The sequence below is a fragment of the Peromyscus maniculatus genome, chromosome 23 (assembly GCF_049852395.1).
Source record: "Peromyscus maniculatus bairdii isolate BWxNUB_F1_BW_parent chromosome 23, HU_Pman_BW_mat_3.1, whole genome shotgun sequence".
Classification (NCBI taxonomy): Eukaryota; Metazoa; Chordata; class Mammalia; order Rodentia; family Cricetidae; genus Peromyscus; species Peromyscus maniculatus.
The window spans coordinates 14,692,854-14,710,764 of record NC_134874.1 but is presented as its reverse complement, the minus strand read 5'-3'; the positions used below and the strand labels follow the sequence as shown (position 1 = coordinate 14,710,764).

The 17,911-nt window shown below is 51.7% G+C and overlaps 1 protein-coding gene across 4 annotated transcripts; it reads left to right on the top strand.

Moving 5' to 3' along the window:
- The first annotated feature begins 6,461 nt into the window (after positions 1–6,461).
- Positions 6,462–17,911, top strand: Morn3 (MORN repeat containing 3). 4 transcript variants are annotated; one of them, XM_076560034.1, is made up of 6 exons: positions 6,462–6,830; positions 13,027–13,184; positions 14,607–14,766; positions 15,962–16,146; positions 16,336–16,419; positions 17,792–17,911. In XM_076560034.1, the coding sequence occupies exons 1-5, from the start codon at positions 6,686–6,688 to the stop codon at positions 16,411–16,413; spliced, it is 726 nt and encodes a 241-aa protein (XP_076416149.1). In that variant the 5' UTR covers positions 6,462–6,685; the 3' UTR covers positions 16,414–16,419; positions 17,792–17,911. The 4 variants fall into 4 exon arrangements, with proteins under 4 accessions (XP_076416149.1, XP_076416147.1, XP_076416148.1 ...); XM_076560032.1 differs by having other exon boundaries at positions 17,788–17,911; XM_076560033.1 differs by lacking the exon at positions 17,792–17,911 and adding an exon at positions 16,750–17,071.

The following is a 17,911-nucleotide window of genomic DNA, read 5'->3' as shown; positions in this document are numbered from 1 at the left end:
CACCACCGCCCGGCCTGACTTCGTTCTTTTTATAGCCAAACAATATTCTGTTGTAGAGACAGACTGTATTTTGTTTATTCATTCACCCATTGATGGATACTTGGGCTGTTTCCACCTTCTGTCCATTGTATTCAAGGAGACTCACTGGTCCAGACAGGTAGGTCCTTCCTGGTAGTTCTGGGAAGGCTGAGACCCAGGTTGTCCTGATCCAGGAAGTCCCACTCTCCATCTCATTTTAGGTCGTACTCTAAGCATGAATGGTGCCCAGTGAGTCTGGACAATTCTGAACGAGGTCTTGGGTTTCTTTGTTAGGGCATAGAATCCAGGCTTAAGCCAAAGCGTCGGAGCGGGTTAATGTCTACAGGACCACGCCTCCCCAAGGAAACATTAATATGCAGTGTGTGTGGGAACCTCTCTCACAGCAGCCCCGCCCTTCTTTTTGGAAATGAAGTCCTTGAGAAGAGTCTGGTCAAATGCCAGCTTTGCAGATCTGGCCAGTGATTATTATAAATGTATTTGCGGTCCAGAGAGATGGCTTAGAGGTGACAAGCATTTGCTTCTTATAGGACTGGGGTTTGATTCCTAACACCAATATGGAGGTTTACAACCAGGTCTACCTGTTCTAGGGTATCTGGCTCCCTCTTCTGACCTCTGCAGTCAGCAGACAGGCAGGCAGTACATTTTACATATGCAGGCAAAGCACTCAAAACACATAAAATAAAAAAAATTTAAAAATCTTTAACAACAACAACAAAAGAGGATTTGAGATGGACACTCCCAAAAGTGATATACTGACTGGCCAGTCCAAGGGACCTACTTATGGACTTGCGAAAAATGCCACCAGGGCTGGAGAGATGGCTCACTAGTTAAGAGCGCTGGCTGCTCTTCCAGAGGACCCGAGTTCCGCTCCCAGCACCCGCATGGCAGCTCACAACTGTCTGCAACTCCAGTTCCAGGGGATCAGACACCCTCTTCTGGTGTCTACAGACAGTACACTCACATGGTACAGAGACATACGTGCAGGGTAAACACTTATACACATAAAATAAAAATAAATCTTTAAAAAATGCCATCAGAAAGCGGCGGCGGCGGCGGCGGCGGCAGCGGCGGTGGCACATGCCTTTAATCCCAGCACTCAGGAGGCAGAGGCAGGCGGATCTCTGAGTTCAAGGCCAGCCTGGTCTACAGAGTGAGTTCCAGGACAGCCAGGGCTGTTACACAGAGAAACCCCTGTCTTGAAAAAAACAGCAACAAAAAACTTTCTCACAGTGAGGACCTGAGATGCAGCGTGCTGGGTTGGTGTCTGACCTAGAAAGGATGAGTGCCTGGACCTGAAGGTGCGACTCAGCAGGTGGCCAGGAGGCTCGGGGACAGGGCCCGTGGCCAAAGGACAATTTGTACCAGGGTAAAGGCTGGCTGCTGTGGCTGGCTGGGTGCCTGAGGGAAAAGTAGAATGTTATGAGAAGAACCGGTGTAAGCCAGGGCAGACTCTCGAACCTAGCTGGGCCAGCTGAGTGCTTGAGATAGGCATTTGGAAACAGTTAATTCCTGGACAGAATTCAAATCGCGGGGACATAAGGAGCGGCTCACTTTTCTCAGAGAGCGTCAGAAGGCTGAGGGCAGAATGAGAAAGGCGAAAGAAAGAGTCAGGGTTGGGGGTTGGGGATTTAGCTTAGTGGTAGAGCGCTTGCCTAGCAAGCCCAAGGCCCTGGGTTCGGTCCTCAGCTCGGGGGTGGGGTGGGGTGGGGTGGGGTGGGGTGGGGTGGGGTGGGGTGGGGGTGGGGGGAATCAGGGTTGGTGGGGCACGCCTTTATCCCAGCACTTGGAGGCAGAGGCGGGTGCATGTCTGTGAGTTCAAACAATACAAACCTACAAAACCTTCGATTAGGCAAGAATGGCCGCACGCACGGGTCGAGCGCAGGAAGGGGAAGCAGCGCTGTTTGTTACAACTGTGTCTTTGAAATTGGTGTTCCGTGTGTGTGTGTGTGTGTGTGTGTGTGTGTGTGTGTGTGCGCGCGCGCCAACCTGCAGCAGTCAGCTCTCCTCCCAGCATATGTGTGCGTGTGTGCGTATGTATGTGTGCGTGTGCGTGTGCGTGTGTGCGTGTGTGCGTGTGTGCGTGTGTGTGTGTGTGTGTGTGTGTGTGTGTGTGTGAGTGCGCACGCGCAGGTCAGAGAGAACCTGCAGGAGTCAGCTCTCCTCCCACCGTGTGTGTCCCAAGGCTCTAACTCAGGGTACTAGGCTCGGTGCCTTTATTGCTGAGCCATCTCACTGGCCTCCTTTTTTTCCTGTTTATGTTTGAGGGTTTTGGTGTTGCTGGTTGTTTGTTTGTTTTTTTTCTTTCTTACTTACTTACTTTCTTTTTTTCCCCCACAAGATAAAAGTGAGAGTGAGAGCCAAGGATAGTTGCACATGACTTTAATACTAGCGCTTGGGGGGGCAGAGCCAGGCGGATCTCTGTGAGGCCAGCCTGGTCTACAGAGTGAGTTCCGGGACAGCCAGAGCGACCTAGTGAGACCTCGTCTCAGAAAAACAAAACGAAACAAAACCGAGAATGCAAAAAACATTGTCTTTGGAGATGGACAACTGTGGGTGGTTGGGGGATGGGTGGGTGTCTCAGTAGCGGTGCTAAGTGCTTAAATAAACATTTAACAGCGTTAACAGGGATGAAGCACGTGGAGATTCCCATTTTAAACAGGGTGGTCCTGAGAACTCCTCGGTGAGGGGCTGACGTCCGAACTGAGCTCTGAGAGAAAGGACGGCAAGACCCACGCTTTAGTGCGGCGGGGAGATGTCCAAGCAGCTGTTCCAGAGCCCAAAGCCTGAGGCTCACTCTCCAGGAGCAGCAGGAAAGCAAGTGTGTAGCTCAGGCAGGGGGCTGAGTGCCAGGCTTAGGGGAACCCCTCAAAGAGAACAGTGGAAGGGCTAGGCAGGACTTCCGGGGTCTTCCAGGCTATGAGCGTGGTGAGCAGAGCAAGAACTTGCTTCTGTAATATGCGCGCTATGCAATTTCCTGGGAGACGGTCTCCAGAGCTTCCCAAAGAGACTCAAAGCCGTCCTAGAGACTAAGAGCAGATAGGATTTTTCCTTACCCTTAAAATTTCCCGCTACCGGGCCTCTGCAGGAAGAGGCGGACACTGCCAGCTCGCTTTGCTGTTGCCATAACAACCTCCAGGGGGCCCGGACTCGCGCGCAACTCTAGCTGAAGGTGAAGCCCAAGGCTGCTATTACAGGTGAGCCAGGTGGACGCAGGGGGGGCTGGAGCTCAGAAAGGGTACCCAGCTGTCTGTGCCCGGTCCCTCCAGTGTCCACATCTCTCTCTTCTCTCTCTCTCTCTCTCTCTCTCTCTCTCTCTCTCTCTCTCTCTCTCTCTCTCTCTCTCTCTCTCTCTCTCTCTCTCTTTAGGAACAAAACAGCCTGGGCAGTTTGCAAGCCTTTCTTTTCTGGTCCACTTTTACCTCTTCTTAAGTTCTGAAAAAATGGGGGGACAAAAGGGGAATCTATGCCCGGCGGCGGTGGCACACGCCTTTAATCCCAGCACTCGGGAGGCAGAGGCAGGCGGATCTCTGTGAGTTCGAGGCCAGCCTGGTCTACAGAGTTCTAGAATATCCAGGGCTGAAACCCTGTCTGGGGGGCGGGGGGGGGGGTGAAGAGTAGAATCTATGAAACACAGACGGAGTGGTAATATCTTTTGACATCATACGGGAATCTAGTGCAGAATTCTTTTACAATTCCTAGGAAGCCCAGGACATATTGTCACTTTGGGGTTAATACGGCACCAATATCTCCCTTAACTTTTGCTCATCTCTTATTTATTTTTTATTTTATGTGTATGGGTGTCTTGCCTACGTGAATTTCTGTGCACAACTCATATGCCACCACTAGATTCCCTAGAACTGGAGTTACAGACATTGTGAGCTGCAAGCTGCCATCTGGGTGCTGGGAACCAAACCAAGTCTTCTGCAAGAGCATCCAGTGCTCTTAACAGCCCAGCCACCTTCTCCTGCCCTGATACCTGCGTTTTTGAAACAGGCTCTCACTCTGTGGCCCAAGTTGATCTCAAACTCACGGTGATTCTTCTGCCTCAACTTTCCGACAGTTAGGATTACAGGTTGCATTAGTACTCCCAGGGTCCCTTAGTTGAGGGCCTACTGTGTGCAGGTACCAGGTGCGGTGAGAAACAGAAAAGACACGGTACCTGTCATCTCTACTGAGAACGGCGGTAGAATGGTACTGAGCAGGGGTACTCTTGGTGGGAAAAGGTGGTCTTGAAGACCTATAAAGATATTGCAAATGCAGATTGGTAACCACAGGATTCTGCCAGGAGCAAAATCCTTTCATACCACGGCCTCATCTCTTTTCTTTCTTTCTTTCTTTCTTTCTTTCTTTCTTTCTTTCTTTCTTTCTTTCTTTCTTTCTTTCTTTCTTTCTTTCTCTCTCTCTCCCTCCCTCTCTCCCTCTCTCTCTCCCTCCCTCCCTCTCTCCCTCCCTCCCTCCTTCCCTTTCTCCCTCCTTCCTTCCTTCCTTCATTTTTTTTTTTTTAAGACAGGGTTTCTCTGTGTTGTCCTGGCTGTCCTAGAACTCACTCTGTAAACCAGGCTGGCCTCGAACTCACAGAGATCCGCCTGCCTCTGCCTCCCGAGGCCTGGGATTAAAGATGTACGCTGTCACCACCCCTCTCTCAAGGCCCTGCTCATCTGAGGTCTACCAGGGATCTAGATTTCTACACAGTGAAGCAACTAAAGGGCCCGTGGAGAATCGACTGTTAGGGGCTCAGCAGTTAAGAACACAGGCTGCTCTTGCAGAGGACCCAGGTTTGATCCCCAAAATTCAAATGGTGGCTCATAGCTGTCTGAACTTCAGTCCCAGGAGATCTGATTGATGCTTTCTTCTGGTAAAGGCAGGGGACCAGTGGGTAGAGTACTTGCTTACACACATGAAGCCTTGGGTTTGATCCTCCAACTGCATAAACCCAGCACGATGGCTCACACCTGCAGACCCAGCACTTGGCAGGTAGAAGGACCACCAGTTTAAGGTCATCCTGGATATTGGGTTTGAGGCTAGCCTGGGTTACAGGAAAGCCTATCAGAAGCAGAGAGGCAGAGAGAATGAATGAATGAATGAATGAATGAATGAATGAATGAATGAACTTGAGTGTGGTGGTGCATGTCTGTTATCCCAGTACTCAGGAGACAGGAAAAATAATGCAAATTTGCAGTCAGCCTGGTCTGCATATGGAGTTCCAGGTCAGCCGGGGCTACATAGCAAGACTCCATTAAAAAAAATAAATTAGCTGGCTGTGGTGGCGCATGACTTTAATCTCAGCACTAGGGAGACAGAGGCAGGTGGGTCTCTGTGAGTTCGAGGCCAGCCTGGTCTACAAAGCAAGTTCAAGGAGAGCCAGGGCTGTCACACAGAGAAACCCTGTCTTGAAAAACCAAATAAATAAATAGTTTCAAAACTGGGTAGCAACAGAGGGTGAGCAAAGAGTGGTCCCTTCTGTGGGGACAGCTGCACAGGGGGCAGGCACCGTGTGCAACCTGAAGCACATGCTTTTGAGGCTGGCCCTGTGGGTGGATGCTGAGATACCGTGATCTCCTGGAACTGGCTCAACCCTGAGATGATTCTGATTTGGCAGTACCTGTGTGGGGCTGCTGGTGCAAGATTTAATGGGAGTGGATTTGTGCAGCCTCAGAACCTCTGGAGTTGAGGGGGAACAGGGTTCCCCAGGATTTGGACAAGACTTTTTTTTTAAAAATCACCCCTGAGCAAACTCCATGGAGATAGATGGGAAGACATGAATGTCCTCTCTGGAGATTTTGGGGAGATTTGGGGGATGTGAGGAACACAAATGGGGGTTCCCGGACACCGGAAGGAGGCCCTGGGCCACCCACTGTTTCTTTATAGATTCTAGGAGATAGAGCCAGAGAAGAAGCTGCCAGGGGGTTGAGCAGAGTCGTCAAGCCTAGGTCAGAGGTCAGATGTGGAAGGATGTGGGGGACTTTGCCACTGTGGTTTTTTGAGAGATCTCACTGTATAGTCAAACCTTCAGTCAGGGACAGTGGGTCACCTTGGGATCAGTCTCTTTAATTTGTAGGATTGTCCCAGCTGAAAGGCCACCCCCGATCTCCACCATCTGTCCCACTGACCAGGTAAGTAGGGCCAAAGCTGGTAACAGTGCAGGTGCTGGACCAGGGATGTTCCTGCAGGGTGTGCTGAAGGGAGCCGTCTGCCTGGTACCCTCTGACTCTCCTGGAGTGGTCCCAGCACTTGCCACCATCTGATCCTTCCTACTGGGCTCCTCTCCCACCAAAACCCCTTCTGATTGGTCCGTCTAGTCATGACGTGTGTGTGACCATCATTCTTTCCAGGGCCAGCTTCTCCCTGACGTCATCACAAACCCTGGGTCTCCCTGGGCTCCCAAGGGATTGTGCCATCACATCCCCACAGAAGGGCCCCAGGAGAATGCAAGGGGGGGGGCTGCCCGGGGTCAGTACAGCACAGCAGGATCCCCACTGAGGGCTGCTCACCTGCCCTGGGGACTCAGACCACACATGACCTGCCCTACTGGACCGCAGGCAGGCACCTCCCCGGGAAGCCCCAGGATCCCAGAGATACACGGGATACGCTGAGCCCCTGATGCTCCTCCTATCTCTCACCCTCCGACACCACAGAAGCAGCCGACATGCCAGTCACCAAGTGCCCAAGAAAATCAGAGCCCCTGTGGAAAGGGTGGGACTGGAAAGCCCAGAAGAACGGGCTGAGACATCAAGTATATGCTGTGAACGGCGACCACTATGTGGGCGAATGGAAGGACAACCTAAAACACGGTGAGCAGGGATCCTCAAGGGGTCAGAGGTCAGTGTGGGGTCAGAGTGGGCGGGCAATGCAAGACAAAACAAAACACCCAGCCGGTGGTGGCCCATGCCTTTAATCCCAGCACTTGGGAGGCAGAATCGGGTGGATTTTTGTGAGTTCAGGGCCAGCCTGGTCTACAAAGTGAGTTCCAGGAGGCCAGCCTGGTCTACAATGTGAGTTCCAAGAGGCCAGCCTGGTCTACAAAGTGAGTTCCAGGAGGCCAGCTTGGTCTACAATGTGAGTTCCAGAAGGCCAGCCTGGTCTACAAAGTGAGTTCCAGGAGGCCAGCCTGGGCTACAAAGTTCCAGGAGGCCAGCCTGGGCTACAAAGTGAGTTCCAGGAGGCCAGCCTGGTCTACAAAGTGAGTTCCAGGACAGCCGGGGCTACACAAAGAAACCTTGTCTCAAACAAACAACAACAAAACCCAAACCAAAAGCAGTGTACCGAGCTCATTAGGGACATAAGTGGTGCTGTTGCCACGCCTCCTTAGGGTGTGAATGCTGACCAGGACCGGCAAGGGGCCTTCCCATGCTTTGGCTCTGAAGCCCACCCATCTCAGCCACAACTTCAGCCGAGCAAGGGTCTAGGGACAATGACATAAGGGTCTTCAGAAACCAGCCCAACTTGGGGCGGTGGGGAACCGAGCTGGGGCCCTCCCTGCCTCCTGATAGGCTGGCTGAGCCTGGGGCAAAGGTCAACATGATAAGAGCTTGGCTTGCAGCCGGGGTTCTGGGCTTCAGACTCTACAGAAGGCGCAGCGCAGGGTCTGGACCTCGGGACACGGGTAGGACCAGTGTGACCTCACGAAGTAACTGGGCCTCTGTGATGACGCCTGCGCGCCTGGGCTCAGGCCTGACCAGCAGGGGGCGAAGGGGTTCCGGTAATACTCGGCAAATCCCGGTGGGGAAGTGAGGGAGGGGAGGAGGGGAGGGGGCAGGGGGAGCTTTATTAAAAGACACCGGACTTAACCACCCTCTTCTCTTGCCCTCCTGGGTTGTCTACACTAGAGTCCATGAGCCTGCGCTGTTTTTTGTTTTCCGAGACAGGGTTTCTCTGTGTAGCTTTGCACCTTTCCTGAATCTCGCTCTGTAGACCAGGCTGGCCTCGAACTCACAGAGATCCACCTGGCTCTGCCTCCCGAGTGCTGGGATTAAAGGCGAGCGCCACCGCCGCCCGTGAACCTGCGCTGTTAGACTCCCAGTTCTACCAGCCACAGTCTTGAGGTAGTCATTACCGAACACTAAGGTGTTCGAAGTCAGTGTAGCTAGAGCAGAGTGCGCGATTGGGAGACTGTGTGGGCCGGGACTGGGTGTGGTTTTAGTCTTCTAGTTATTGGCTCAGGAGGCTGAGGTAGGAAGATCAAGGCTGGGCTCTGACCCTCTCTCAAACAAAACAAAGTGGTGGGGATGGGGGCAGGGGCAGGTGTGATGTGATGGTGCATTCCTGTAGTCCCAAGTGCTTGGAAGACAATACAGGAAGATCACGAGTTCAAGCCCAGCTTCAGCTATATAGTGAGTTCAAGGCCAGCCTGAGCCTTACCAGAGACCTTATCTCAAAACAAAATGAAGTAAAAAAAAAAAAAAAGAAAGAAAGGAAGGAAGAAACAGAGAGTAGTGGCTAGCTGTGGCGGCTCATGCTTTTACTCCCAACACTCCAGAGGCAGAGGCAGAGGCAGGTTGATCTCTGTGAGTTCAAGGCCAGGCTGGTCTACATCGAAAGTTCCAGGACAGCTGGGGCTGCTTACTGAAATCCTGTCTCAAAAATGGAACAAACAAACCAAAGAGGGATGGAGAGGGAGGAAGGGAGGAAAGGAGAGACAGACAGACAGACAGACAGACACTCAGGTGCCTGTACAGCTAAATACCCAGCAAGTATATTATGCCTCATGGACCACTGTGAGCCTTGTCTTTTTTTTTTTTTTTTTAAGATTTATTTAATTTTATGTGCATGAGTGTTTTGCCTTGATGTATATATATATGGGGCATGTGAGTGCCTGGTGCCTATGGAGATCAGAAGAGGGCATTAGATCCCACTGGAACTGGAGTAACAGGTGGTTGTGAGCTGCCTGCCCAGTGCATGCTGGGAACAGAACCCAGGTCCTCTGCGAAGGCAGCAAGTGCCCTTGACCACTGAGCCATCTCTCCAGCCCCCCCCCCCCTTTGTCTTTCCTGATTCCAGGACAAACGAGGTTGAATAGAAGGGAACAGGCTAGTCAGCGCTGTGTGTGCCAAACACGTGCTGGATGAAGGGTGAGTCCGCCCTTGTCAGGAATAACCTAGATCAAATTTTTATCTCACAACGTGAATATTTTATTTCACAATATTTCGAATATTGTTAGGCAAAGGCTATACCACTGAGATAGGACCGAAAGCCCTACCTGCTCCAGATCTAAAAACCCAAGGGTTGGGCCCGGGAGATAGCACAGTAGTTAAGAGCAAACTGTGCACTGGTCGTGGTAATGCACACAGCTTTAAGCCGAGCACGCAGAAGGCAGAGGCAGGGAGATCTGCGAGTTGTAGGACAGCCTGGTCTACATAGCAAGTTTTAGGCTAGCCGGGGATACATAGTGTGACCATGTCTCAAAAACAACAAAACAAACAAAAAAAGAAAACATGAGAACCTGAGTTCAGTTCCCAGCACCCACATCCAGTGGCTCACCTGTAACTTCACCTCCCCCGGGGGTGGGTGGGTGGGTGGGTGGGGTGATAACATCCTCTAAAGGCCTCTGTAGGTACTACAGTCACATGGCCTATTCACACAGTCACATAAATAAAAATGAATCTTTAAAAATAATAACTTTGCTGGGCAGTGGTGGCGCACGCCTTTAATCCCAGCACTCGGGAGGCAGAGCCAGGCGGATCTCTGTGAGTTCCAGGCCAGCCTGGGCTACCAAGTGAGTTTCAGGAAAGGCGCAAAGCTACACAGAGAAACCCTGTCTCGAAAAACCAAAAAATAAATAAATAAATACAAATAAAAATAATAACTTAAAATCCTTTAATCCCAGCCCTCGGGAGGCAGAGGCAGGCAGATCTCTGTGTGTTCAAAGCCAGCCTGGTCTACAAAGTGAGTTCCAGGAAAGGTGCAAAGCTACATAGAGAAACCCTGTCTTGAAAAAAAAGAGAAAAACAAAAACAAACAACAACAACTTAAAATCCAAGGGCTAAGAAAGTAGCTCAGTGGTTGTCTTAGGGTTCTATTGTTGTGATGAAACATCTTGGACAAAAGCAACATAAGGTTTATTTCTACTTCCACTTCCACATTACAGTCCGCCACAAAGAAAGTCAGGACAGGAACTCAAGGCGGGAACCTGGAGGCAGGAGCTGATGCAGAGGCCACGGAGGGGAGCTGCTTACTGGCTTGCTCTTTGTGGCTTGCTAACCCAGCCTTCTTTCTGTTTTTAGATTTATTTTATGTGTGTGTTTTGCCTGTGTGTGTATGTATGTATGCATGCATGCATGCATGTATGTATGTATGTATGTATGTGCACCATGTTCATGTCTATGGACAACTGTAAGCCAAGGGTGCTGGGAACTGAACCCTGATGCTTTGAACAGCAAGAGTTCCCAACCATGGAGCCATCTCTCCAGCCATCCCCACCCAAGCCTGACTCCCCACCCCTAACCACCACCCAGGATCACTAACCCAGGGGTGACAGCATCCACAGTGAGCTGGGCCTTCCCACACCAATCATCAATCAAGAAAATGCTGCAGCCTTGTTCACAGGTCCAATCTGATGGAGACATTTTCTCCCTTTTCAAAAGTGTCTCTAAGCCGGGTGGTGGCGGCGGCGGCAGCGGTGGCGGTGGCGGCACACGCCTGTAATCTCAGCACTTGGGAGGCAGAGGCAGGCAGATCTCTGTGAGTTCGAGGCCAGCCTGGGCTACCAAGTGAGTTCTAGGACAGGCTCCAAAGCTACAGAGAAACCCTGTCTTGGAAAAAAAAAAAAAAGTGTCTCTAGTTTGTGTCAAATAGCTAACATGAAACGGGCTAATGGTGACAGACAGTTTGCCTGGCACAGGTGAAGCCCTGCACTGGATCCCATAAAAATCCAAGAAAAACCCAGCACTCAGGAGGCAGAGGCAGGCAGATCTCTGAATTCGAGGCCAGCCTGGTCTACAGAGGGAGTTCCAGGACAGCCAAGGCTACACAGAGAAACCCTGTCTTAGCCCCACATCCTCCACCCCACCCCCAAAAAAATTCCAAGGAAAAGACTCTGATTGGCTGAGGCCTAGGTCAGATCATATGCTCTCTTCTTGGGTCTGGAGGCTGTGGCCAGAAGAAGGTGGAGAAAACGCCAGGGACCGTGGGTGATACTTGGCTCCAGGTGTCACCGTACAGGACCAACAACGTCCTCTAAGCGTTTTTCTTCATAGTCAAAAACCATTTCCAGAGGGGTGTATGTCAAGGACATTTTTCTTCATGTCCTCACCCCTGCTGGGAGGCACCCCACCTTCACTGTTCCAGTGGGTGGTCACCCTTCAGAAACCCTGACTAAGCAGCCAGACCACCTTTCCCAGCCCCCTCTGGGGCCGGCCGGCAGCTTTTGATGTAAGTTGTTTAGGGAATGAGAAGGGGACAGAAAATTCCAGGCTGCTAAGGGGCCAGCCGGGGAGTTGAGGAATGCTGTATGCAGACTTGACAGGGATGCTTGCTTGCAATGCTTTCCTTCGTGGTGACTCATTCATTCATTCATTCATTCATTCATTCATTCATTCATTCCTTAGATTTATTCATTGGAACCAGACTGATTATGGCCAGGGATAGTAGCAATAGCTGTAATCCAAACCCTTGAGAAGCATAGACAGGAGGATCATGAGTTCAAGAGCAGCCTGGGAAATAGGATAAGATCCTGTTTTAAAGATCCATATCGCCCGGGTGGTGGTGGTGGTGGTGGTGGTGGTGGTGGTGGTGGTGGTGGTGGTGCACGCCTTTAATCCCAGCACTCGGGAGGCAGAGCCAGGTGGATCTTTGTGAGTTCAAGGCCAGCCTGGCCTACAGAGCGAGATCCAGGACAGGCACCAAAACTACACAGAGAAACCCTGTCTCAAAAAACAAACAAACAAACAAAAAAAAAAAAACAAAAGAAATTCATAATATGGGGTTAAAGATGTAGCCACCAGTTGGTAAATCGCTTCCCTGACACGCAGAAGGCCCTGGGTTTGAGTGCCAGCACAGCATAAATCCAGGGATGTATGATGTGTATAGATGAGGACAAGCTTTGCCACAGCACGTGAGTAGATGGCCCATGAGAAACTTCTGGAAATCAGTCCTTTCCTTCCACTGTGGGTTCTGGAGATCAAGCTCACGTCATCCATCCTGCTTGGCTGGACCCTCTCTCCAGCCTGATTTAGTTACTAACTTAATCGCAATGCTGTGCATTGGTCCTCCAAAACATAGACATCTTATGTTGAAAGTGTGTGTAGCCTTTGACCCAGATCTCCCTCCTTCTCTCCTCCCAGCTCCTGGTACCCATCATTCTATCCTCTGTTTCTATGAGTTTGACTTCTTGAGAGTCCACATAAAAGTGACATCCCTTGGTATTTGTCTTTCTGAGTCTGGTTTTTTTTCACTCTCCTCCCCTGACCCGCTCCCCAAGACAGGGTTTCTCTGTGTAGCCCTGGCTGTCCTGGAATTCACTCTACAGACTAGGCTGGCCTTCAGTTCAGAAATCCACCTGCCTCTTTCCCCTGAGGGCTGGGATTAAAGGCACGGGCCCCAACCACCTGCTTATTTTCACTCATCTTAACATCCTTCACGTTCACCCATGTTGTAGACAACAGGATTTCTTTTTTCTTTGTTTCACTGCTGGGAATCGAACTTATGATCTCACACCATTTCCCGGTCTCTTTTTTTTTCTTTATTTTGAGGCAGTCTCTAGAAGTTGCCCTGGCTGGCCTGGTGCTCACCATCCTCCTGCCTCAGCCTTGTCTCTACTCGAGGTTTGCCATCACAGTCTGGCTGTTAGGCCATGAGCAGGAGAATCACTGTTTTTAGCTATGGAGCTTGCCTTTCTTCCTCACGCTTACAGCCAAACGCTGCGGTACAGACCCTATTCCAGTTCTGAAGAAACTGTTCAGGGCAGAAGTCCCCTGAGGTCTGGACCAGCGTATGGCCTCCAGCCTCCGGGTGGCCGTGGTCTACAGTGTTGGCCCATCCACGTGTCACCAGGGAAAGGAACGCAGGTCTGGAAGAAGAGTGGCGCTATCTATGAAGGGGACTGGAAGTTTGGGAAGCGAGATGGCTATGGCACCCTCAGCCGTCCTGACCCAGAGACTGGAAAGTACAGGAGGGTGTACTCGGGCTGGTGGAAAGGCGATAAGAAGTCGGTGAGTGTTTCCCAGCATGCCTTGTTTGTAGACTAGGCTGAGAGCCAAGCTCTGTGTGTGTGTGTGTGTGTGTGTGTGTGTGTGTGTGTGTGTGTGTGTGTAGGGAGAAGGTGGGAGGTGGACCCAGGGCCAGGAGGACCAGTGGTTTGGTGGGTGGGAGAAGGAAGGGGTGGGGAAATTGGATTGCTTCTCAAAACAAAACCAAGAAAACAGGAAGCAAGAGATGTGGGGGCCCCAGCTAGGAACCCTTTAAAAACTCAGGCAAGGGCTCCTCCACCCTCTTCCCCCTCATTTCCGGGCTTTCTTCTCCCGGGTACCCCATTCTGAGACTCCTGCTGTTGGTCTAAGTCAGATGGAAGGTTAGGAAGCAGGGTCTAACTGGGTCAGGTGAGGGCCGGCGCTCTCAGCATTCTGAACGGGGAGGTAGGAGGATAGTGAGTTGGAGGCCAGCCTGGGCTACATAGAGAGACCGTGACTGGAGAGGGAGGGGGTCGAAAACGGAGCAAGAGCAGGGTCCACGCCCTTGGCCATGGGGCAAGAGAGGAGGAAGCAGGTAGAAGCTAACCGGCGGGGAAGCCTCCATCCACAAATGTCCATACTGCTGCAGATATATTCACTCTGAAAACGTGGATGGATGTTTGCCGTGGAGCCTGATAATTATAACAGGGTTGCTATTGGGCAGTTACTCTACGAGGTACATGAACTGACTCTTGTAACAGCTTATCACCATTGGTATTCCGTTTTACTAATTAAGGGACAAGTTTAGCCAAAGTTTCAGAGCCCAAGATTTCATGTTCTTTGCTCCTAGTGGGAAGACTGAGCTTAAACGCTTTGCATTTTTTGTGTGGTTTCCCTGGGGTTGGGAGATCGCGTCATTTAGCCTAGACAGGAGTTCATACCCAAAGAAGCAGGGAGCTAGCCAGGTAGACGTGTCAAAAGGGTAAGAAGAAATAACAAAGATGTCCAGCAGCAGGTCTTGTCTGCCCTGGGAAGGGAAGAGAATAGTGAAGTAGTGGCATTGAGGTTTTTGAGCGACAGACCCAGGCATCTTGAGTGTGATCTCCAACCGGCCCCGATTTCCTGCGGTTGGTCTTCAAATGTCACATTTATGTTTTATAAGTAGACAGCTGAGGAGGTCACTGAATATTGCGATCGGAGGTGGATGGGTGATCCTATGGACTATAAAATATCCTCCTGGTGGCTGTATGGAGGAGGGTGTATGTGGAAGTGGGGCCAGAGACAAGGGGACTACAGCAGAGAGAAAAACCGATGCAGGCTGTAGGAAGGCAGTGCACGGGATGGATGGAAACCCGCAGCTAGAATTCTTTCACCTCTGCTTGAATGACTGGCTACGTGTAGGAGGTCGCTCAGGTGTGGGACTTGGGTAACCCGGCAAATGGTGGGACATCTTCCTGCTTTCAGGGCTATGGGATCCAGTTTTTCGGATCCAAGGACTATTACGAGGGTGAGTGGTGTGGCAACCAGCGCAGCGGGTGGGGACGCATGTACTACCCCGATGGCAACATCTACGAGGGCCAGTGGCAGAACGACAAGCCTGAAGGGGAGGGCATGTTGCGGCTGAGTGAGTGCCCCGCCCCCATGAAACCACGCCCCCCAACGCCTCTCGGCCCCGCCCCGTCCCGGAAAGAGCTCGCCCCAGACTCCCTGCCCCACCAGCCAAGTCCCGTACATAACTCTAGTCTTGTTGGCCCTGAAAAAGTGATAGTCCAACTTCCAATGAGATCCAAGTGAGCTGAGGCCCTGGGCTGGGTCAGCTGGGAGGGCTTCGGCGGTCAGTCTGTCTTGTCGGCCCAAGACTCCTTAGCAAAGCCTGCCTTCAGGGAGGTTCCACAGCAAAAGTTCTAGGCGCTTCATTTCTCATGGCCTGGACTCTGGGCAAGCCTGCATGAATTCAGATCCTGGCGTGAGCCGGTGCTAGCTCTGGAACGAACCCTGGGCAATTTATTGAACTGGGATTCAGTTTCCTTAGGGTTAACATTTTGCGATTAAGATTTTTATAAATGGGAGGGGCCTGTGAGATGGCTCAGTGAGTTAGGGCACCTCCACAGGGACCTGACCGAGCCTGATCCTGGATCCCACAAAGTGAGAGAACCGTTCCCCAGGGCTGCCTCTCACCTCTGCGTGTGTGTTACAAATGCACCATGATGCGCAAGTGCCTGCGCTTCACACAGACACACTCAAGGAAATCAAAATGGGAGATGAGCATGGTCCCTAACACCTGGGATCAGCAGCATTGCTTCGCCTTGGAGGCCAGCCTGTGCTAGCTAGGTGGCAAAAGGCTGTCTAAAAAGATAAAACTGGCGTGGTTTTCATCACGGGACGTGGGAGGCAGAGGCAGGTGGAGCTCCGAATTCCTAGTTTACATATGGAGTTCCAGGCCAAGGCTTGGGGGTGTAGAGCACTTACCTAGCATGGTCAAAGTCCCTAGCGCTGCCGAACAAAACAAAACAAAATAAAAGCAACAACAAAAACCACAGATCGGAGCTTAGAGCTTTAGCCCCAGAGGCAGAGGACGTGCCGAGTGTGCGCATGCGCCAGGTGCTGTCTCCAACAACAACAATAAAAAGATAAATCTCTTGAAGTGATTGAGGTTAGACGCCGTTGATGATGGTGTCGAGCTGGACACTACACCCACTGTCTAGTGCCTAATGACTATCACGCCCCTGTCAGCAGCTAGGACCGGTGTGGCCCCGCCTGATAGTCCCGGCTGCTTCCCTGCACCCAGCAGCACCCATGCTTTCCTGTCCGTTCTCTAGAGAATGGGAACCGGTATGAGGGCAGCTGGGAGAGAGGCATGAAGAACGGGCACGGGCGTTTCTTTCACCTGGACCGTGGGCAGCTGTTTGAAGGCTTCTGGGTGGACGACGTGGCCAAGTGTGGCACCATGATCGACTTTGGCCGCGATGAGGCCCCGAAGCCCACCCAGTTCCCCATCCCTAAGGTGGGTGGTCCTGAAGCCAGAGAGACAAAAAAAAAAAAAAAAAAAAAAAAACCAACAACAACAACCAGCCTCCTCCACAGCCCCACACGTCCAGGGACTATAGATGAGGTTTTGTTTCCAAGCAGAGCATCCCTAGCAAGGATGCTCCTTCAACCAACCGACCAATCCCCTCCCCCTGCTGCCATCCAGGTAGAGGTTCAAGACCCGGATGGTGTGCTGAGGGAAGCGATAGCTGCTCTGATGAGCCCAGAGGAAGAAGATACCTGATGCCGGGTGAGAAGACATCTTTTCTGCCACCTCTGAGGAGGCCCAGGCAGCCCTGGGTCCCTGAACAATGCTGGTATCACTTCCTCCTCCTCCTCCTCTTTGAAACGCATGTTCCTAGAAGAGCAAGTGCCCTCCAGGCCTGCCCAGATCTCCTGAGTTGTTGCGATCTCAGCCTCCTGAGGTGGGCACTGAGCTGAAGTCAGGGGGTCTGTCCCTTTTCAAGACTCTTAAGTAAGGCTGGGGGCCCTCGGCCCGTACGGACGCAGCTCTTTATGGGGCCTTGTCTGGGGTGATTGTGAGGCTTCAGGGAGAGGGTGTCTGTGTTCCCAATACTAGTTCCAGCGCCGTTGCAGATGCCTGTAGAGAGAGCGAGCGAGTGAGCTCATCAAGGCTCAGGAGATGCGCCAGCCCTTGTCACCAAACTGCTCAGACCAGTGCAGCTCCTACAGGAGGAGCAAGCGGCGACTCTGGGCACGCCCTTGGCTCCCTCAGTGGGCACCCACTCCTCCAGACACTAGGGCATTCTTTGCCAATGGAGGTGGGGGTATTGCTAATCCCTGGCTGGCCTTGGGGACCCGCTTGTTGCCAGCCTTTGCCCTATGATCTTATAGCAGAGTGCATGAAAATAAAGAACCACCTAGTGGCCTTGCTCCAAGGACCTACGGCTTGAGCAGGGGTGGGGGGAACCTGAGGGAGGAGGAGAGAGGCAGCCTGACCAACTGTGTGGGTCCCCCGGACACACTGTGTGTGTGTGTGTGTGAGTTGAGGATTCAAGGCAGTGGAGCCAGAAAGTGACTTCAGATCTGCCACGTCTGAGCTAGCCCAGAGAGGAAGAGAATGAGGCTGCTCTCTGCCACACTGGTCACCAAGATTGGAGATTAAAGCAGGTCCCCACCTCCCTAGCCTAACGCAGGACTCTCGAGGATTAAAAGCCAGGAGTACGCAGGATACTTGTGGTAGCCCGTGCCCTACATACACGTACTTGGAAGCAGAGGGAGGTGCATCTCTGAGTTTGAGGCTAGCCTGGGCTACGCACTCAGTAGGGGCAGCATTGTAAGACAGTAGTTTAAAACCACCTAGGAGTCTTGCTCTCGCCCGGCTCCTTGGGGACATTTGGTTCTGCTTGGAGACGCTCCTGGTTGTCATGGTGGACAGAGAAGAATGCTACTGGAATCCGGGAGCAGGGATGTTGCTAAACATACTATGCTTTTTTTGTTTGTTTTTTCTTTTTCTTTTTTTTCCCCTTTTTTAAACTTTTATTTTATTTTACAATACTATTCCGTTCTACATAACAGCCACAGATTCCCTTGTTCTCTCCCTTCCTGCCCCCCTCCTCTTCCCCCCAGCTCACCCCCCCTTGTTTGTTTTTTCAAGACAGGGTTTCTCTGTGTAACAGCCCTGGCTGTCCTGGAACTCACTCTGTAGATCACTCGAACTCATAGAGATCTCCGTGCCTCTGCCTCCTGAGTGTTGGGATTAAAGGTGTTCACCACCACTG